The sequence below is a fragment of the Castor canadensis genome, chromosome 14, assembly GCF_047511655.1.
Source record: "Castor canadensis chromosome 14, mCasCan1.hap1v2, whole genome shotgun sequence".
Taxonomy (NCBI): domain Eukaryota; kingdom Metazoa; phylum Chordata; class Mammalia; order Rodentia; family Castoridae; genus Castor; species Castor canadensis.
This window is the reverse complement of record NC_133399.1, coordinates 69389141-69413337: the sequence shown is the minus strand read 5'-3', so window position 1 is coordinate 69413337 and position 24197 is coordinate 69389141. Positions and strand designations below refer to the sequence as shown.

Here is a 24197-nt window from a genome sequence, read left to right as displayed (position 1 = left end):
AAAATACAAGAAATATTGGTGTTAATTTTATTTTTGGCAGGATAATAGATGAGATGGAAAAATTCTTGCCTGTCATTTCTGGAAATTGTAGAAGACATGGTATTTTTTAAAGAGAAAGATTAAGTATAATCATTAAGGCATACACAAGGAAATCTTCAATGAAGAGACATAAAGAGGAAACTGGAAATCACAGCATAAACCCTTGACATTCTAACTCCAGCAGGTAACTGAAGAGAAATGTGGGTCTCCGTGAAACAGGAGGATGGAGCAGACATCATTGTTTCCAGTGAGAATTCTGGGAGAGATGGTTTATCCACATGGAAACACAGGCTAGGAAAAAGAAACTTTATCACCCCTTGAAGGAGATGACAAGAAAGTTTGTAATCTGTCTAAATAAAGAAAGGAAGCAGGTAGTGAAATAAACTCAAAGACCACTCATAACATGAGCTTGGGATTTGGAGTTCCCAAATGAGAGTACTCTCCTGTTCTCCATCTTACTCCCATATATACTATCCCTTTTGTACCTGGGGGAGATTGGATCCAAGACCTCTATGGATACTACAAATGCCTAAAGTCCCTTATATGAAATTGCATAGAATTTGCATATATGCTATACACATCTACTCATATATTTAAATCTTTAAATTACTTATAATACCGAATATAGTAAAAATACTATGGAAACTAAGAAATAAGACAAAAATCTGTACATGTTCAGTACAGATGCTATTTTTTCCAAATATTTTTATCCACCATTGCTTGAATCCACAGAACTTTCAGATACTGAGGCCTCATTGTACAGGAAGACATACTCAGTACATGAGACTCAGGAAAAGACAGATTTCTAGGTAGCTTTCTACAGACAAGTGTGATTTCATGTTTGTTCAGCTTTCAGTGAAAGCAAACATGTCCAGGTCTTCAGCTTAATTTAGGGATCTCGGTTTAATTTCCCTGCCACAAACCAGGCCAGAGGATGATTGCTGTAACTGAGTTTACTATTATCTCCCCAATCCTGCTCCCCATCCAAGACCTATTCACCCTTCTCATTCACTGCCCTGCCTTAGCCTTTATTTAATACACACATTGGCCTTTCTTTCAAGGTAAGCAATGTATTAATTTTACCCTTATGTATTTACCCAGCAATTCTATGTGCTTATCTTAGGAGGTGGAAAGAGATGGCTTTAATCTCTTCCCACTGAATAGTCAGTAACAGAAGTTCAAAAGTCTACTGATCCTACTTTCATTGTCACAAAAGAAAATCATGATTTTTCTGATGATTTCTCCACCTTTGGCATTTAAGTATAACTGTCATCCTCTTGATATACAAATGACAGAGCAAACCAAAGTGATGGGTTACAGAAGACACTGAATTTTAAGATATTTTCAGGCACCATGTCTCTTTGCATAAACACCCATCGTCTCCCACTTTAATGGTGTCCTAATAAATCTTGGTTTTCTCCTAAAAAATTTATTTCACCACATTGTTAGAGAAATCCAGCTTTATTTTATATTCTCCAGATCTGCTTGTTTTTGTTTTTCTTTTTTTTCTTTCCAGCTACCTCTATTAATTCTCCATTGAAACTACATCATCTCCAACACATTTCCTTTCCAAACACTTTGCAAAGTACTGTTTTTATATTTTCTATATTTGTTGTTTTGTCGTTTCTGCATTTTCTCCATTGACACACCCAGCTCAAGATTTTGAAGAGCTTCTCAGAAATCATCTCACTTAAATGGATTGAGTCTCATGAACTCTAGAAATTGAATGGCAACTCCTTAGAAACTGAATGGCAATAGTGTTCTTTAGTGAGGCTTCATGTTCCTGTTTCTTTGTTATTTGAAGATAAATCAATTTTAGACAATGGTAGGCAAAAGTTATATTGTAAAAATAAAAAATTAAGGAAATTATTTTGATATTTTTCTTATATTATCTATTTATGATTTTTTCTGGTTTTCTTATTTCATTTTAGTTATGGAACATATGAAATTTAACCAAAAATAATCCACTTATTATATCATTACTTATTACTCAAAATGCTGATGATAATTGGAGCATGATAATTATTGTTTATTTGATTTAGTGCAGTTTAATATAAAATCATCTAGGGATCTTAGGACAGATATAATTATGAAAAAAATATTTCCTAAAAATTCACAGATGAAAAGCATTTCTAGAAGAAAATAAAATCTTGGAAAAAAATTGTTAAAATTTTCTTTAAAAGGATTAAAGGAAAAAATACCAATATGCCCTAGGTTTGTTGACAATGAGATAATTGTTTAAATAAATCCTCTACTCCAACTTTCTATAGTTGCATAGAAGTCCTAAAAGCTCTTTAGCTAAAAATCCTTAAAAATCTAGTAGAAGAAGAAAGAACATAAATGATAACAAGAGATATATGGCATTTTTGGTAGTTTGAGATAAAGAGAGAGATCCCTCATGTCGTTTCCATGCACAGGTGTATTACGACCCAAACTGGTTCATCTGTACCAGACCTTTTCACTCCTCCCTGGTCCCATTCCCATAGTGGTCTTAGGCAGTTTAAGATTTCTATTCATTCTTATACAGAGAATATATCAACCACATTCAAGTTTTTTCCTTCCCTTGCCTGATCCCTCCGGTGCATGATCTCCCCTTAGTGTGACCCTTGTCCAATAATATTACTGCATTTGTTTTAGGGCTATTATCTGCATATGAGGGAGAACATGTGATTTTTGGCCTTTTGAACTTGACTAACTTTACTTAAGATGATGTTCTTCCTGCGAATGAGAGGGCGGGGGCGGTGGGGGGTAGGTGGGGAGGAGGTTGTCCACATAATGCATATACATGTAAGTAAATGCAAAAATGATACCTGTTCAGACTGTTCCAGGAATGGGTGGGGGGAAAGGGTGGATGAAAGAGAGCAGCAGACAGGATGAATTCAAAGATGATATACTTGATACATTGTAAGAACGTTTGCAAATTCTCCAATGTACCCCCTCCCAGCACAACAATAATAATAAAAAAATCCAGTAGAAGGTTGCTAACAGCTTAGAAAATGATGTTTGTATTTCATCAACTTGGTTGAGAAAAATCAATGTTTTAAACATTTATAAAGGCTAAAATATATATTCTTAGTCATTTGTCACTTGAGTATGTAGAAAATTATGCCCTCTTTGCAGCAAACCAGTTTTTAGCTTTTCATTTGTGATAGATTTATCTCAACTATATTTTGATACCCAAGAGAAAATGTCATGTTTATATTTATTGACCATTCATTTATTTAGCAAGTATATGCTGATTTCCACTTGCGTGCCTGTTTTTGTACTAGCATTTAGTTTAGACTAATGAAAAAGTTCTGAATTGCACATCAAAACCATTTCAGTCTATTGATTTGAGTAAACAGGAATGAAAATATATAACAAAAAATACCAAAAAATTTGTGGCAGTTACCCATACTTTTCAGAAACTTTTTGATCTGCTATCCACATTTGTCTATCTTGTAAATGGGTATTATTAATTATTTCACATTTACAGATTTAAAAGTTTACACACACAATAACAAGATTTATGGGGACTAGTAGGTTGAAGACACCTTTCTCAGCCAGTGTTTTGGAAGAGAGAAGAGATGAAAAACTAGATCAGAAGAAATGGAGAAAAGAATATCATTGCCAGCCATACACACAGTGCTAAAGATCTTAACTTCTATACCTTGGTATACAAAGAGACAGAGAATGAGTTTATGCTAGTGCACCACCACAAAATTTCCTTTGGTGGCTTAAAATAAGCTCTGAATGCAATATGAAAAGGGAATATAATAAAGCCATATTAAAATTTCACTCCAAAACATACCATAATCCATGGGATGAAACAATCAGTTTGATATAGAGGGTTATAAAACTCACAAAGTACTACAAAAATAAGAATTTTGATTATGTGTGATCAGCAGTGAAGGAAAGTCTGATACAGAGATCAGAAGGTAGTGTTTGGAGACCAGGCCATGTTGTATTTTTTACCTGACTGAGAAGGAAGGGAGAAGAAAACTAACTTATGCCTGGTAATTGAACACAGAAGTACTTGTTGAATGATGTGAATTTTATTCTTAGAAACCACCCATTCCTAACTCTATGCCTATTGAAGTGTAATGTCAGTAAAAATATTTTGGATTCCTAGTAGCTTAAATCTGGAAGGAGCTCAATGATGCATCATCAGTAGAATGCAGAAAGTAACCATAAGTTTCATATAAAATGGAGTATATTTTAGTATAATAGAAATATATCTTTATGCAGTCATATTGACAAGTTTTGGAAATGTAGCATTCAGCTAAAGAAGACTTATACAGAATATTCACACTAAAAGACTCCATTTGCTTCAAGTTCAGAAATAGGTGAGTGTCATATTTTGAGATGTGATTTTGTCTAGCAAATTAAATGAAAATCAAAAATGGTCTGTATAAATATCATGTATATGGTAACATGTATTGCTGATGAGAAATTTGATGTTGAAGGGATCTACAAAAACACTTTTTTTTTTGCAGTAACAGGGTTTTAATCCAGGTCATCATACTTGCTAAGCAGTTACTCTACAATTTGAGCCTAGCCTCTAGCATTTCTTTATGCTCTAGTTATTTTGGAGTACATAAAGTCTTGCATTTTGCCAAGACCAGCATGGACTAGGATTTTCTTTGTTTATTCTTAGCACCATTGAAGAGATAATAGACATGTGTTATTAAACCCAGCATTTTTCTGTTGATATGAGAGTCTCAGAGGTGTTTTTTGCCCCAGCTGGCCTAGAACTGGGATTGTTCTGATTTCAGCCTCTCACATAGCTTGAGATGGCTGTTGGTTGAGATGGGGTCTAATGAACGTTTTGCTGGGGCTGGCCTCTAACCACAATCCTCCTAATCTCAGCCTCCCAAGTAGCTAGGATTAAAGGCATAGGCCAATAGCACCCGGCTGCTAAAAGCAATTTGAGGGGTGACAATGATCATATTTCTGTATGTGAGTAGAAATTATAGTTATCCTCTATTGTAATAAATCAATAAGCTTTACTTTCTTATTTTATCAACTTCCCAGTGTGTATTTATAAAATAATGTTTAAAACACAATGAGGAAAATTCAATTTTGTTAGGGGAAATATCTTCTTTCAAGTGAGTTGGTGAGTTTTCTCTTATTTACTCTAAAAGTTACACCTCTCTTTAATAAACAGAAACATTTCTTTGCATTCCTTTGTAATATATTTGAAAACTCCATGCTTCCAAACTAGTTATTAGCTATATTTAATATTTATTGCTCAAGAAAAGCATATCCATTTTGATATACTACGTAACAGAGTCAGATTTTAATACATACCTTGTGTTACAACTGTCTGACTAGTGATGCTGATGACAATGAAAATTAGAAGTGTGAATCTTGAAGAAATGTCTTCTTTATCAAACAAGGTCAAACTGGGAATCAAAAACCAGTGTTAAATGCAGTTTAAAGATTAGAATGGTAACATAAGCCATCCTCTAAAAAATATTCAGTAAATTATTTCAAAACAAATAGTATGTTATTAGCGTATTAGTATATTATTTCAATGTAAACATTTTGGTTACATTATACTCTGCTTACTCTTCATATCATATAAATTTTTTGCCTTTAACTAATCTCCAGATCACTTTATAACAAAGTATTTATTAAAGCACAGTTCTGAATAATAAAACTAAGTCATTGGCAGAAATTCAACATGACACACACTATTATCGACACAGAACCAAAAAATGTAAAAGTTAAAGCAATTTAAAGTATTATTTATATATTCATGTACATAGATATTTGGTTTTGTTTTCAGCTTTCCCTCCAGAATGCAGAGTAGATGATTTTCCTAACAAATAAAGTGAAAATGTGTTCTAAATTTCAGCAACAGTAAGAACTAAATACACACCGGTGGCTCACACCTGTAATCCTAGTTACTTGGGAAGCAGAGATGAGGAGGATCACAGTTTGAAGTCAGCCTGAGAAAACAGTTTTAGAGACCCTACTTCAAAAATACCCAACACAAAAAAAAGGAGTGGCTCCAGGGGTAGAGAACCTGCCTAGCAAGCAGAGTTCACACTCCAGTACCACACACACACACACACACACAAAAGCCAATCCCATTGTTGTCCTCTCCCATTTCCTCTCAAAGTGAATTTTCTAGCTGACATACAGCATTCATTTTAAATCTACTCTATCAATTTGATAAAAATTATTTCATTTAATTCTGAGATTTACATTACAGCCATACACTATATAATGATGTATTTGTCAACAATGGACTGCTTATACCAAAGTGGTCCTATAGGATATGTCCTGCACCTTCATTTGTGTAAATACACACTATGACATTCATATAATGATGAAATGTTCTGAAGATGTGTTTCTCGAATTTATTCTTCAATAGCTACAGAACAGCTTTGTATATGCCTATATTCTTTTTCTATAATAAAATAATCTATAGTGGTTATTTTACAAGTTATACGCAGTTATATCAACATGAAGAAAACAAAGTGTGTGTGGGAGAAAAAATTAAATATGACAACCATGACAAATCTTAATTACTAAGCACAAAACCTAAAAGTACTAAACTAAAAACTGAGGTAAATTCAATAACTAAAATATGAGAACTGAAAAAACATACAGTTTACTAAGAAACATAATACTTTGTTCCTAATACAAAATTCTTAAGAAAATTTCTCATATATGGACTACTATGAGTGATATAATGGAAAGAATTCTCAACATAATTTTTATGGAAATTAAAGAAGAGGAATTCATATAGCTGCTTATTGCAGGAATCCTTCTCTTAGACTGTGTTATTTAGAAAAATGTAATAGCTCTCAGCTGGATTTTAATAGGAAATTAGAGCCTCTGGCTAGTAACTAGGGCTAATATTCTCTATCACTGATTAAGGACAGATGCATTAGTTCTCTTGTTCAGGTGATAAGATAAGCTCTTATTATGAAAAGTAAAGAAATAAACTGAATGGAAGACATATTTACAAAGATATAATCAAATATTAACAATAGCATTTAATCAGAATGCTTATAAGATAGAAGAGGAAAAATGAAACAACTTAAACTTTATCTTAGTTTTAAAGTCACATGCCTACAGAAAGAGGCAGACACACACACACACACACACACACAGATGTCACAGAAGAGGATAAAATTTTGCTTTTTTCTAGATCATTAATCACAATATTAAATATATGAAAGTATATTTTGTATCTTACTTTTAATTTTCCATGCACAACTTCCTGTGTGATGTTATATTATGTGCTGAGAAAAGATTTATTCCCTATGCATGTTTGACATGTGGATATTTAAAATATTTCTCATAGAATGAGTTATGTATCTCAATGGTTTAAAGTAGTAACTGCATTCATTTTGCCAGTCCACTTGATACTCTCTCATTTGTAAATAGTTCTTTCCATCAAATTCTAATCTCAGAATTTTACTAAGTTACACAACTCAAGGCAAAAGAATATAGATTCCATAACTTGTTTTCTCCTCAGAAATAGATTCTCCCTATTTAAATTTTGATCTCAAAGATATTAAATTATTGCAATAGAATTTTTCTTTAATGTACTTTTGAGCAATTTTAAGTATATAGAGAAATAAGCAGAATGTTTAGAAGCTTTATATATATATAAACACACACATATATATATATCCCTCTTCCAAACCATCTCCCCTATTATTAACATCTTCAATCAGTATGGTATAATTGTATTCTTTGATGAGTCAGTATTGAAGCAAAATTAATAACTGAAATCCATAGCATACATATTATCTATTTACTATGAATATGGGTTTTGAAAAATGTATAATGATATAGATTGTTTGAAGAACAGCAATGAGATTTTACCTGGGAGATCTTTTACTTCTACCAATTAATTAATAAGTAAAATAACTTGTGCTTCAAAGAGCTTTGATCCAGTTACATACTAGGAAGAAGTGGAATTGAGTCTAGAATATGGATTTCCTGAGGCATCAATAGTTATTTTCTTTCCAGTGATACCAGTGATATTAAACATTGAGATATGTAGGATGTAAGTCTATGCTAGTTTTGAAACATTTTCTCATTTGTAAGATGTTCTAAGGAATTGAGAAATGGAAGTAAAACTTCTGAAAAATCCAACAAAGAAGCTGCTTTGGATGGCAACAGGCATAATTTACAATGTTAAGCAGAGCATTTAGAATCAAGAGATGTCAATAAGATTCTTCCACTTGCTTCTCACTTGTTTGACTGCAATTCCTTGATGAAATGTTCTGTTCTGTTCTATTTTCTTGAATATCTAAATCACAATTCTTATGGATCCTTATCTTAACCCCCAAACACCCTTTTGCCCATTTACAGTTTTTCCCCTTTTTGGTACTAATGCTTGGTATGACTGATATTTTTGAAGAATTCTAAACCTGGTGTCTAAAAAGTTGGAAAGTCTCCACATAATGAAACCTTTGCCTAAAGAAGAGTTCTCTGTGCTAAGTACTCAACAAAAGCCAAGGTGAGAGATGACTGGTCACTTGGATGCAGATAATGTGAGTCTCCACTGACTCTTGTGTATCCTCTCTACAACATAAATCTCTATGGTTCCCAGATGAACATTATTAATTGTTCCCCTTTCTATATATCTTTTTTTCCCAATGGAATTAGCTAACTTCAGAAAATTCTCAGATGTTTTTATAGTTCAGCTTCTTAGCTCTCCCTGGGGAACCCAATATCCCCTAAATGACATGAGGAAAATACTCTACAGAGTCTAAACTTTACTTTGATTCACTTACATTTTCCCTGTGATTTTATTCTACCATTCCTGATTGCCCTGACAGACCTGGAATTTAAAGTTTGCCTCCCAAGATCATAAAGTTACAGGGAACATTGCTGTCATATCTACTTCTTACTCATTCCATACCAGCTTCTTAGCCTCTGTCTCTTGTCTTGCTTTAGCTGTTTAAGTTGGCAAGTGCATTAGGAAAAGAGCGAGTGAGTGAATCAAAACTTAAAATGTAAGCATTTCTTCTTTCAGAATCTTGGTCCTTTAAATCTTGATACTTCAAAACTATATTATGCTACTTCACACCTATTCAGGTGACTATTTTTATATAACAAAACATACAAAAAATAACAAGTGTGAACCAGGAGCCAGGATGTGAAGAAAGTGGAACTCTTGTGCATCACTGATAGAGATGTAAAATGGTGCAGCCTCTTGTGAAAATAGTAAGTAATTTCTCAATATAAAATTATCATATGATACAGCAAGTCTGATCTTTGGTTTATGCCCAAAAGAATTGAAAGCAGGCTCTCAAACAGATTTTTGGACATCCATGCCTATAGCAGCATTATTCACAGTATTCCCAAGGTGGAGGCAACCAAAGTAATAATTTTCAGATTAGCAGATACTCAAAGAATGGTAATTCTTATAATGGAATGTTGTTTAGCCTTAAACAGGAAGAAAATTCTGACATATGCTACAACCTGAATAAGTATGATGACATTATGCTAAGAAAAAAAATCATACACAAAATAAAAAATGGCATTAGATTGTGCTCATTTGAAAGACCTGGAAAATTCAAATTCATAGAGATAGAAATAGTAGCTACTAGGTGTGGTTCGGGGAGAGTGTTGATGAGTCATTATTTAATAAGTACATTGTTGAAGGTTGGGGTGATGAAAATTTCTGGAGACGAGTAGTTCTGATGGCTGCTCAACAATGTGGATAAACTCAGTGCCACTGAGCTGCAGATTTAAAAATGGTTAAAATGGCAAATTGTGCCTTATGTATATATTTTTACTATAATAAAAATCATTTTATTTTCCAATATAATTTTTTAGATTATTTCTTTATCACAGGTTTTGTAACTAATCTCCAGTAGTCTATGAGCTACTGTATCACAGACACCCTAATTACTTTTGTTTATTCGAAAAACTCATTTTTACCTCAGTTGATGCTAATAAAGTACTATGAAATGCATGTGTTTTATGTACATGTCATTTTGATACACGCTAGAGATAAAAAAAAGACAAGGAAAGCATACACTTACTCTCAGTGACGTCAAACCAAAGGGAGCAAGTACTCAAGTAATGATGAATTGTAATACATTTTAATAAACATGTAAGTAGAAGAGAAGCAGTCTATTTCACAAAGAATAATTAGGCCATCTTATGGTAATTTTAGTGAAACAATAAGACTACTATTGTATTGGGTCATAACTTATAGGAATATGCTTCTGAATATAAAAAGCATTTTGAATAAGTTTTCCTTGCAATATTACTTGCTTTATAAAATGATGAGTGTCTCCAATTCAAGAAAATAGTTTAATTGGCTACATTTATGACAATGAGAACATTTATGGAACTGATATACAGTAGGTTCAAAGTATAAAACAAAACTGAATTAAACAATATCAGTGCAAAAAATGAGGGTACAACTAAATATTTCTGCACTATATTTTAACTTTAGTTTTAATTTCAGATGAAGAAGATTCAGGTAATCATACCTCTCAATTTGTGAAGCAAAATATATGGGGCATTTCAAGCTGCAAGACACTCAGCTTATTAAGGACATCCTTAGTGTGGAATATCTGTAATATACATGGAAACAATGGACATTAAGGTGTTGAGGGCCTTTTCTAGAACTTAAAATATAAACATGGGGCATAAAATGTAATTTGATATCAATGATAAGCAAAAATATATGGCATATGCCTGGTCTAAGCTTATAAACTGTATAATCAAAGGCTGACACAAAAAGGATATAGACTCACCAAACCCTGATAAGGCTCTTGAAGGAAGGATATGATCCTGTTGCTCATAAAAAGAAGATACAAGGTGCTTTCGGTAAGATATACTGGAATTGCCATTTAAAAGGTTAGAGCAGAGATAATCTAAGTAGTACGAAGGATTAGAAGGATGGGGACAACAAAATATGCAATGACGTGGTAAGAGCTGAATTTACCTAAAGGAATGTCTGCCAATCTTGGCAACAATGGAAATAAAAAATGTAGGTTCACTACATTATAAGACCCCAGTAAGTGAGTCCTGATAGTCTTCATTATTATACAAATTAACTTACAGGCAAGTGGTGAAACTCCTTTTAAGCACTAAATTATAATAACTAATAAATATATGCAAAAACCAGAACCATGCTCAGTTTTATTTTCTCTCCCTCTTTTTACTGACAATAATTGACATCCATGAAATAGAATAAATTTCTAGCAGTGTTCAAAATATTCTTTCCAATGTTTAAGGATGACTTGGAAGCCATATTATAAAATAATTTAATGGTACTATGTGTAGGCTCTCAATAAACATGGGAGATACCAATTTTTCAGTCAACTCTTTTTGAGCTTTCTTGCTGAACAGTATAACTTCCTGTAATTGTCTTCATCAACCAAGTATTTCCAGTCTATTTAAAAGCACATTATTTAACCTACTTGGAAAGATGGGTGTGTAAGCAGAGGATCCATTGGACAAAGTGTTTGGGGAAGTCTATATTAACAAAAGAAATGTGTTTCTTTACACCACATATCTCAGAGTGTTTAATATGCTAATGTATATTGTGAATCTCTGAGTGGGAATATATCATAGAATTGTTTCCTAAATTGATTTGAAAGTGGAGCTCTTTTATTATTGACCTGTTATAATTCTCATATTTTATTAAACCCATTTGGAAAAGATAAGCATGTAAGCAACCTTTAGATTTTATGCCTTTGCTAAAATATCAACATATGGAAGCCACTTATTCCACAGATGACAACCCTCAGGGTGCATAGCATTATTGTTCCTAATTACTTAATATTTTTCTTAAACTGAATTTCTGATATTCTTGGCAATTATTCCCATTTACTATTAATAAAAATTTATTTTTAATAACTCTATTTTTTTCTCTAAACAGTCCTTCTATAACAAGTTTCTTTCTTCTCTCACAATCACTGATTTCATTCCCAGGGTATAAGCTCAACTTTTAATCAAAGAAGAATGATGCATTAAAATTGCATTTCATAATTAATAGTAGACTGAGCCACACAAATATTTTTTTCTTATAGTTATTTCCATTGAGTCCCTGTCGGAAAAAATTTTTGTTTTCCAAAAAGAATATTATATACAAATTATTATTTATAAAAAAGTATTATACAGAAAATATTTCCTCAATATTATAGAATATTATATACAAAATACTGTACTATATATTTAAGAATATCATATTTGTCAAGAATATTATATACAAAATATTTCTTCAATCTAAATATTTTTGCTGGATGGAATAGCTATTATCTGGTCACCATTATTTTTGTGAAATTTTCATATACATGTATACATGTATACTTACAAATAATGCTCCACTGATAATAAAATTTTGCAATTTTATTGTTTATGTGATAAGTTGCAGCGTACTTTTGGCTGATTATAAATGGTTACTCACTTATAATTTCATAGGATTCATGGAGCACATCCAGTTTTTTACTCCATATATTAGATGACTGTGATCCTACCTGCAATTTTCTAATATCAGTATTTAAGCTTCTTATGGCTAATGGGTTCCCTCAAACATCTTTGAAAGTCTTTTTTACGATTAATACATCAGGTTTCTATATTTTTGATGGGCACTTTTTTTTTTCTTGTCTATCATCATGTTCATTGCTCTGAAAAATGGATTTCATTGTTAAGGACTGCCTTAAATCTTGAAGGTAACTATCATTTAGCAACCTCCATTACCAGGTGACTCAAAGACATTAAAAACATGGAAGACAAAGGAAATAAGGAACAGATCATTACAAAGATCTGGATATGAATATTCAATTTAAAATGATATCTATGGCAATAATCCTCTAGTATGTGCAAAAAATCAAATACATTAAAATTATGCAAAAGGTCAGTTTTTTCATAGTTTTTTTCAGATGATTTAACAAAGGTATCAATTTAATTTTTTGTTTTACATTTTTTATGTAAAGAGCTACATTATAAAAATCAACTCAGTAGTCAAGGATTTACAGACCACGTAATTTTAAAATTCACTGCTGAAAGAACTATGGCAAGAAAGAGTGAGACATAAGCAAAATTGACCATAAATTTAAGAAGAGATTAAGATATGTATGCAATTAAATAAATTAGGATCAGAATATAAATTTTATAAGAAATGTGAATATACTGTTTTGGGAATAAAGAAAAGAGAAATGTTGTTTCTGACTAAGATATTGATAATGTCATTCTTTGGACTAGGTCCTGAGTAATGGGTAAGAGTATTTTGAGGTGATAGAGGTGAATCAGTTCAAAGAAGTAAAATGCATAGATCAAGAAATTTATATGGCAAAGCAGAACTTTTCTATGAGGAAATGTTGGCAGAACATTTCAATGGAAGCTCACAGTAACTGAGACAATGAATAAAGAGCCAAAATCTTGAAAAACAAAGAATTTTCCTGAAACACTTACAGGGACTTGAAATCATTCTGAAGATCGTTCTGAAGAAGGGAACTGGGTAAAAAAGATTGTTTGACATGAAAATGCAATCACAATTGATCATCTAGAAAGCACACAATGGATCATCTATAATCAAAATGGAGAACATGAATCTGAATGGAGAGCCTAAGGTGATGTTCTGAGTTTTTTGAGAAAGTATAAGAAGTTTTATAAGAAGATAATAGTGCAACTAGTGGTTAGGAGGTGATTGCCAGGCTGCAGAGGAAGTGGCCTTGAGCTGTCACAGTGCCATTAGGAATATAATGGAAAAAGTTAAAATGAGAGTACTTCACTAAAGAAAGTATGGATTAGAAACCAATTAAATATCAATTGATTTTAAAATATTAATGTCCAATAACATAATGTTCAATAGAGTGTTATTAAAATACACTATGTCCAGTACTAAGCAATCCATATATTGTGTCATTAAATTACTAAAACATTCATATGAAAAGTGCTGTCATATTTAGACATTTACAGAAAATGTATTTATGTTTAGGTAGACTAAATAGCACGTGAAAGTCAACAGTTAAATCAGTTCAACATCAAGATGTCTAATTCCACATTCCCATTCAAAATAACACTATACTGTGTTTTTTCAAGTAAAGAAATGGTACATGTCTTAATCAACCTAAACGGTACATGTCTTTTTGCAACCTCATGATAATACATCTGATAAAAAAAACATGAATTTAATAATAATGCCTGAAACAAAAACTAAAACACTTAAAATCTTAATAATCAAAACTGTTGAGTAATCTACATAAATTAGACACTATTTTTAGTGTCTAATCTACATCCTCATGCAATCCTTTCAGCAAAAAATAAGTTGTGTTGTTATTCCTTTTATAGTTGGCAAAATTTCAAGCACAGAGATTAGTTAACTGGTCCACTTTTATAAGTAGCAACTGACAGACCAAGATAGGAACTTGGGACATAGGTACATTACATTCTATATTTTCTGGTGCATTGGCAATGTCATCCTTAATAGAAAATCCAGGAATTATTTTCTATCTTTCAGATATTTAGAATACCAAAAAGAGAGTAAATCGGGAAGCTATAGTGATAGAGAATAAAAATCTTTTCCTCATGATTCTGTAGAAGGAAAACCATATTATTTCCTTATCTCATAAATTGTCAGTGGACTTAATATATAAGTGTGAAGTTCACATTAATTATCTACAAAATATGTATTATAGGCTTTTATGCATTTTATAACTCTATTCACATAACATAAAAAATGAAAAATTGATTCTGTTTTTGTCCCATAAGAGTGAAGAAATAAAAGGAAGAGAAAATAGCTACAAGTTAGAGAGGGTTAGATTCATAGCACAATATTATAAGTATAGCCTTATATTTCCTATATTTAAGCAGGGCAATTCTATTTCATTTAAAATGAAATGTAAATATATATGTACATATATGAAGGCATATGTTATGTACAAAATAGAAAAAGAAAATTTGCTTATCTAAGACTTAAAGCTTCCCAATATTAAATAGTATATAAAATAAACAATACCATTCTTTCTTATTTCTAATAAAGCCAAGGTATATTTGTGATAGAACTTGTTTCTCTTGCCATGAGACAAAGACAGTACATATTTCTGTAGAAACTCAATAGGGAACTTTGCATAACAGTTCCTTCTTGAAGTCACTGTGTTAGATTTGCTCAAGAGATTTCCTCAGAGTTTAAAATAAAACTCAAGCCCAGTATCACATTAAATATTGTAGTATTCTTGGTTCCTGAATCCCATGGAATTCTGCCTGTATCCTACCTCTATAACCACTACTTGAATCTTCCTTAGGTGTCTTTGTGTCTGGAAATTCTCCCACCTTCAAAATCTCAATATCCAAACTTCCATTTTCTTAGGATAACTTTTCTTACTATTTTTCAGAATTTCTTATCTACTAGTGAATATTGTCATTAATGTAACACCATTGCCATTCTCTGACTGTTTTCTATTTTTGAAGCCATACACTGCTGTTTGCTTGTCACTACCTGATGAGAAAAACAATAATCTACAGCCATTCAGGGTGACTTTTTTTCAGTTTTAGAATGTCACATCATTATCACTATCTTCCTTATTTGGAGTCTATCTCATTGTGAATTCTGACTGTTGCTGTTTCATTGATTGGTATAGTGTTCCAAAACCACACTAATTAGTGGCAGTAAATGACAGTCATGTCATTTAATGTCTAAATCAGAGATATTTTTTACTTTTGAAACTGAACAAAGACCTGATAAAACTTTTGTAAACCAAGCCTGTCTCAGAGAAACCAGGCTGTGTTATCATTCTAACAAAACTCTACTTGTCTCATCAAAATAAGTCTCTAGTGCTGCTTGAAATTGTCATATTTATTTATTTTAGGCAGGTTCCTTACTATATATTTCTGGTAGCAGTTTACACTCCTTCACTTGCTTCAAAAAACTGATTCTGTTCTATTTCAAGTTTAATTCACCAAGAATCTATTTTTGCCTTCCATGAAAAGACTAAGACTTACCACTTCATAATCTGTGTCTCTTTATTCCTCTTTTCTCCAAAACTTTGCTACATTTATCATTTTCTATGCTGATATTTTCTATTCATTGAGCTTACACCACCACATTTTCTTTGGTTTGGGAAGAAGGACAAGGAGTGGAAGTTGTGGTTTTCATACTGTCCTGGCTTTCCTCATATACTGATCCTAACTTCCCCAGCATAAGTCACCACTTCCCAACTCAATGAATGAATCATTATCAAGGAGTTTCTCCCTGCTTTTATCTTTCCACATGATAGATTAAAGTAGAGAGCAACGACGCACTCTCTACCCACTTTATATAGATTTGTAGATTAAAATAGATAGATGACAGATAGATAGATGATAGATAGATAGATAGAAGACAGATAGATATAGTTACATAGATATGCATACAGATATATACATAGATATGAATTCTAAAAAGATATATCAAAGTTAGAAAGTCTAGAGCTAAATTTTACCTGGCATCAAATCTGTAAGTTTTACTATTCCATCAAAAAAATCACTACTTTTCCTTATTTGTCCAGAGTTGTGAAACTAAATATTCCTCTTCTCATTGCTGCCAGATAAAATTAGTCACCAAGACTGTAAATTTTTCTTCCATCACATTTCTCTCACTTATTATCAACTTGTGTGTTTTTACTGACTCCATCAGCCCTACACAGTATTTCTGCCAGATTAACCTATTTGTAGCTTAACACTAATGATTTCAAGTCACTGGAGCCATTTAGATGCTTTCTGCATTTCTTCTCTTGAAAACTGATTTAAATACAGAGTCCATGGTTTTGCATTCATGGCTTTTCTTTCTCTGGCCCCAAACATATTCCCAATTGTTTTCTCCCTCAATTTTCTCAGGTAGGAAAGCCATACATTAGCCAGAAGAAATGATATTCTCTTTCCAAAATATTAACAATATTTTCATTTTGTTCCAACCTCAACGGAAATCTCCTGTTGAAATTTCACAATTTCAAGGTCTATATCATAGTTACTTCTATGAAAAATGGCTTACTCTCTTATCAGACATGAATCTCCTTTGTAATATTTGGAATAGGGTTTTGCTTTTACTTATTCTGTCACTTCAATATTATTCGTATATTTGTCTTATCCTCTATAAAGACTATTGTTTTCTAAAGGATAGAACATGTGTTTAACTCATCATTTTAATGCTGGAACACATTGTTTTCTAATATCAATCATTAATTTGTTTTTTAAATTGTTATATAAATGACACTATTATAATACTACAGATTTATTTGCATATTTATAACAATATTATTAGATATCTTCACAAATTTTTTTCCAAGTCAAGTAACAAGTATCATTACACCTCACAGAGTTGAACTAATGCATGAAGAACATCAAGGTGCATTCTAGTCTAGTTTCTGACAGAGTAGGAAAAAACATCAAGTCCATTATAATTGTGTTTCCCACTCATGCTAACTAGAGCCCTCTGTGTGTGCACAGTGCCTCAGTCATTCACAAAGTGGATTTGATCTCTGTTTTCCGTAAATCATCACTGATTTGAGCTCACTGTTTTTTCAATTTAGGCCTAAAACAATTATGGCCATATACTCATTCTCTAATTAACCTAAAAGTGAACTATATTTCATTGCTTGTAGGATGGTATGGGAAATCTGAGAGTCACCAAGAAGGGAATCCGACTTGAAGGTATATCTGAGTTTCTACTTCCATTGTATGTGAAAGAAATTCATTCCCGAAAGGTATGTGACACTGGCTTTGGCTTACTGTAAAAGATAATTTAGAGCTTATGTTTTACCTTGAAATAGGAGGACAGACTCTCCTTATCACCCTGTTTTTAGTTTCATTAAGCTAAAGTCTTATTTGAAGAATATGAAACAATGAAGCAATTAATAAATAGTGATGGTTAGTATCAACCTGGAAAATCAGAGAACATTTTGAACTGAAGGGCAGTATTAGTTTTGTTTATCTCTAAAATTTGTTCCTTTATTTTCATTGGAAATTAAAATTACACAGTTATAATAATTTCCAATGGAGTATGTTATATATCAAATATTTTTTGCAAAAAAGCACTGAGGAATTAATAATTTCATTTTTATGTATTATACACATCTTTTCAGCTTCAATGAGTATACATTTTCTACAAGTGATGAAAAGGAGATTTAATTAAGAAATTAAATTCATTTTTGAATATACATTATTTAAAGTAAGGCAGAAAGGTTACCCCTTGAGTGTACATGAGTGGATACTATATGTACTCTATCATTTAGCAGCATGCTAAAAATCAAGGTTGTACATTAGTCATTGTATATCTTGACTTAAGGGCATTTTAAATCTGAAGGTAGTAACTATTTTATCATTATCAAATTTATTCAAATCTTTCAAATCTTTAAGACATCCTTCTTGGTTATGTGTATATGTGTGGAAACAAATTTGTTAGGACAGAAATAGTGGAAAACTTGTTATATTAAAGTTATTAAATATTATCTTTTTTCATAAATATTTAAACTACTTTAAATCAAAATCATATTTAATATAATCAATATGGTACTTTAGTAAATCAATTGTACAGTGACAAATAATTTGGTTAACAACGTTCAAATCTATTTGTCACTTAATATCAAAATGAAATGAGAACTAAAGACTGATTTTCATAAAATTTTTAAAATGGATAATTATATGAACTCATTTTTATAGTATGCATAATATAGAGCTTCACTAATATACTACATTGACTGCACTCTGTATACTGGAAATTTTATTTTGATACCACTTTATTCTACAGATTTATTTTTGTTAGATATAACACAATAGAGTAATATATGGACACATGACCTTACATGATTAAACTCAAAAAATTATTAAATTTTAAAAAATTGTTTGGTAGAGTCCTTCCTACCAAGCACAAGGCCCTAAGGTCAAACTCAAGTACCAACAGAAAAGGTTGTTTAGTTTTTACATTACTTTGTTTCTGTGAAAACTTAAATAAAGAGCATGCTTGCATATATTAGTGTCTTTCCTTGACTGGAAGTCACTACTACTCACAGATATTCATTTGTTCTTCTTGTATTTGGTGGTATTAAATACTTTAGTCTTTGATGAAATAAAATCTTATGTATGTAAATCATGAAATCACATAAACTAGCAAGAGAGCAAGAGGAATCATAGGCAGAAAATGTACTGCAAATGACAGTAAAGATTTACCTGTAAAGTCATTTAAGCCAATTTGCAGTGTCTGTCTGGGAACAGAACTTAAAGAAAGATTGTGAATCCTTCTGCCAGTGGGAGGTTTGCAAAATTTATCCCCTACGCTGGGACATTTTTAAGAGTATAACAACAGGTGTCCTAGAATGATTATTGATTCTATCTGTGGCCCAAAAAAGATAGAGCTCACAAATTTTATAGCATTAAAGTGTGAGGTGATGGCAGATGGGTGACTTATCTTTCTGCCTGAGAAAGCTTATCCCAAGTTCATGAGCATTTCTAAAACTTACTGCATTGATTGAGAATGATAAACTCTCTTTCACAACACCAGTGTGTTGTCTGTCCTTCCTACGTCTTTCATTATTTTTTGTCTCCCACTAGCTAGGAAACACAGAGAAGTATAAAAGACAGGAGCATCAATGGTCACATAGGAAATCTGGCTTAGAATACATAATAAGAATTAGAAAGAGATTCATTTATTCCTTGGAAAATTTTCACATATATATATATATATTGCAAAATATATATCTAAGCTAAACAGCAATACATATTTTATGAGCAATTTTCCCCTTATGATTCACTTGCCCATGAATATGTGAAATTACTTATCTTTGCAATATAGCTTATTGGTTTCATTGCTTGAAAAAGTCAGCCACAAGTTATCCTAGGCTTCATTTTCTAATTGGTAAAGTGAGTTTGGTATAAACTTACCAAAATACTTAGCTCTTAGAAAAAACACAAAAATTCACCAATAGTATTAGAAATGAGTTTTGAATTAAAAATTCAGATAAATATATAACAGTCTTTCTATACATTTTTATGTATTGAAATTTTTATGGTAAAATTGCAAAGTTCCTGTAGTATGCAGTTAATAAGGACATGTATTAAATTCAAAGGTACTTAGATTCAATTAAGCTGAGAAACACATTACTTTGTACAACTTTGATTTGTGTGTGCATTTCCCCTCCATTAATATTAGACTATTGCTTTCTTTATATTTAGTCAGTATTCAACTCTGACATAGTATTCCTATTAAAAGTTACTTTCCGGTTATGAAGGTATTCAATCCTACACAGACAAAAGTGATTCCTACTAGGCAGAAAATCCATCTGCCCACAAACACACATCTTGTCACCTAACCTAATAATCTATGGTCTAGTCTACCCTGAAAATATCTTGAAACTCAATGCACCTTTCATAATTAATAATATCATTTTCACAGAGGAATTACTGGATATTTGCAAAGTAAAATGCCAATGTCTTTCAGATAGGAAAAATAGAAGGATGTGGAATTTGGGTTACTTTACCTAAATGATTACATTCTGTATCAATCCTAAAGGAATATGATCTAACATTAGACCAAAATCTTTGAATATCAGGAAATTAAGATAGGTAATCCACCAGAATTTTAAAATTCAAATGGAGTCCCAGGTATTAATGGGTTAAGTTATTTGCATTACATTGATTGTTGCCAGCAAAACACGACTCACATAGTTTTCTGGAACTCTATTAGGTCTTCATCTGAGACTATGTGCCCTCTTGTTTTATTCTTTTTCCCCACTGAAGAATCCTTAGTTAAGTTGCTACCTCACCTGCCACCAATCCCAACATTCCTTTGATACTTGTGATAATTGTGCCCAAGGAACTACTGCCAGACGATTCCATCCCAGTACTGCGTAGCAAGGCAAGGAAGACTTGAGTACTCAGGACTCCTGTGTTAGCAGAGTGTGAGCAAGGTCTTGCTCTCTCTCTTTTATCCATTACACTTGGCTTCAGATATGTGATGTTAATTCAGTCCCTGGTTGCAACTACTTTTACACATCATATGTTCAGTTTTTCTTTATAGAGTTGTGACACAAAGCATAGTGCTAATTAGCACAGTAAGTGTCTTTTTGCTTATGCCACATGCTGATTTCCTTACTTGTCTCTTTTAGGGACACAAAATCTTCTCTATGCAGCTTTCTGCCTCCCAAACAAACCAGTTCACACAAATAGGCATCTGAGGTTTTCCATCAGAAACCATCATCATTATTATCATTATCTCTTTACATTTAGATGTTTGATATAGATGACATTTAGAATTTCACCAGTACTGCCTTTACATTCAAATTTTAAAGAACAGAAATCATTCTAAAAACCTATACATTGAGAGAAATAACTGGTCACCATAATCACAGTTAAATATCTATATTTCTGCACAAATAAAATGGTAGAGTATATATAAAGTATGGAGGTGCGTGTGATATTCATAATTAATATACACAATTTAATAGATGAAAAATCTGAAATAAATTGGAAAATTGCTAAACTTAAATATATCTCCACACCAAGACTGTTTTCTCTAAACTTTTCTTTTTAGTTAAGAATAAAATATTGTGAGCACCATTGGGAAGCTGGCCAATTAGCTTCATGTTTTACTTTCAGCAGCATTTGCTGATTCCCTGCAGTGTAATTTGAGGTGATTAGCTTTGCTGAAAACTGTCCTCATCCATCTTCACTTTCCAGTTTTTGATAATTATATCATTGGAACTTTGTCAGAATTCATAATATTTACATTCTGTTCTGTGACTTTAATTTCCTGGGCACTTTGGTCTTAATTCTACATATAAACAGGGACTGGACTCATCAGCAGCCTTCTTTTGCACATCCTCAGTTCAACATTCACATCATGCCTTGGTTACTTGTACTTCAAGGATAATTACTTTTCTTTGTTTTTGAATCATCAAAATATGTGATGCTTAGAGTATCTGATTATTGCTTTTTATATTTTCTGGAAATACTACTAATAGTTCATTCCCTTTCCTCAGATTTATGAAAACATTTCTCTAGTAAATCTCAGTACTACTAGTGCCGTATAAATCTGATTTGTTGAGACAGTATATTGCTTACCTTTTGCCCTGAGTGGCCTCAAACTACAATCTTCCCAATCTTTGCTTCTGAGTCGATAGGATTACAGGTTTGAATCAATATGCCTTGTCCCCAAGTTTGTTCATTTCAACTATTATAATTACTCTAGTTATTCTAAATTCAGTATATTTCTCTTTAAATATAACTAACTATCATCTAAAGTCTTTCTTTCATGTACAAGATTAGTTTTCTCCATGTGAAAATTGCCTTTTCTCTAATTTATATGTTTTATGTGCAATGATGTTTAGATTCTCAGAATTTTCCTTAATACTACAATCTCCTGTTTTGTTTTATAAGGTTGTTTACTACAATCGAAATATAGGTTAACAAAAATATATGAATATATGAATATTCACATGTATTTAATTCTAAAGCATAAAATATATACTATATTACTATGTAGCTATTTTGTTTTTCTCACTGGAGAGATTCTGATTTGTGGATTGCTGTGACTGTTCTCTGCTTCTGAAAGTCTGACATGTTCCTAAATTATTTCTGCCATCCACATGGACAATTTTAATTGGTGGTCTTTGCTGACTCTGCAGAATTCATCAGTGCCATATGTAATGTTCCACTCTTGGTGGCTTTTCTAGTGTTATCAACTTGCCTCCTTTTCTTCCTTGTAGCATAGTTTAGCTAATGTGTAGCAAATATTCACATTCTGTCTGACAGCATGAGAAATGATAGCACTTTGAGTTTTTCAATTTTGATGATGAACTTTGGCCTCTTCTGTTATATTTACCAAATGACATGAATAAATCATCTAAGCATCTTTGTAGAGGACTCTGTGTGGAGTGGAGGTCAAAAGATATTAGTAGTGAATATGGAGATGATAGTATTTACTCATATTACAAAATATTTTTAATATTCCTATAGTCAGACATCTCTATTTTGATCCACTAAAAGAAGAGGAAAGCATGTAAGAATAAACATGAATATGAGTATTTATTTACATGTAACTTTTAACTGACTCACTGTTATCTTTGAACTCACCCACATGTCCACTGATGTAAACACTGAAGCCAACAACATACTAACACTGGAGAGAGAGAGAGAGAGAGAGACAGAGAGAGACAGACAGACAGACAGAGAGGAAGAGAAAGGGAGGAAGGGAGGAAGGGAGAGGGGGAGAGGCAGAGAAGGGAGCCACACTCTCCTTTTTATAACAAGCCCACTCTTGTGATAATAACTTTATTCTGTTCACAATTGTGGTGTCCCCATAAACTTTTTAATACTGTCACAAAGCCAATTAAAATTTGAGTTTTGGAGGAAACATTAAACCATAGTATATAGTCCTATGCAAATCCATGCAAGAGAAGAAAGTATGGGAATAGCTTGAGTACATTGGGCCTTGTCTTAATAAATGAGAGAAACAAATAGCATTACTATCCATCATAAGAAAACCTCATTAAACTGAGAGTTTTGATAGTGCTAATACTTATACAAATGTATGTAAACAGGTACAATATTTCTTGGACTTTAAAAAAAAGAAATTTTAGGGAGCCTCCTAAGAGAATTCTTCTTTCTGCAGATTTTTTCTAGAGATTTTGCTATTGTCTTTCGCTGGTATCTCTCAGACAAAAGCGAAGGCTTATAAGAAGATAAGATTCCCTCATCATCTTAGTTGATTTTATAAACAAATACTTAAAGTTTACTGTAGTTTTTCACCTTTCTCCTTCCAATAAAACATACAAACATATCTGCACACAGGCAACAATTTAGTCCTATAACTACATCTCTCCAAAAAAGATATGAGATAATGCTACAGCACACTTAGAATGAAAGGGAAGCACACCATAGATCAGGTTGCTGCTTGGTACAGAATCAGACTTTTGTGAATGTCAACCCATTTCAGAGAACTTGAAAGAGCGGATTATTAAACAAAGACTGAAATTGAGATGCTAGTCAACATTACACAACTTTAAATGTCTTAAAGTAGTCTAACATAACAATATAATTCAGTGTCAGGGGTTATTCATCCTAGGGTCAGAGAAATAATTAATCTTTGTATATCTATTAATTCAGTGTTACTTCCTGCTACCAATTACTAAGAACTTCTCATCTATTAACTTCTATGTAAAAGTCCAGGTATGCATTCTTAGCTAATTATCACAATACCTCATATAAAGTAG

The 24197-nt window shown here is 32.1% G+C and overlaps 1 protein-coding gene across 2 annotated transcripts in view; it reads left to right on the top strand.

The window, feature by feature from the left end:
* Sgcz (sarcoglycan zeta) overlaps positions 1-24197 on the top strand; it is a 1041297-nt gene that overhangs the window by 855358 nt on the left and 161742 nt on the right. For both annotated transcript variants that reach the window (XM_074054729.1, XM_074054730.1), the window contains exon 3: positions 17595-17696. In XM_074054729.1, the coding sequence (XP_073910830.1) occupies positions 17595-17696 (102 nt within the window). The remainder of the gene's footprint in view (positions 1-17594; positions 17697-24197) is intronic.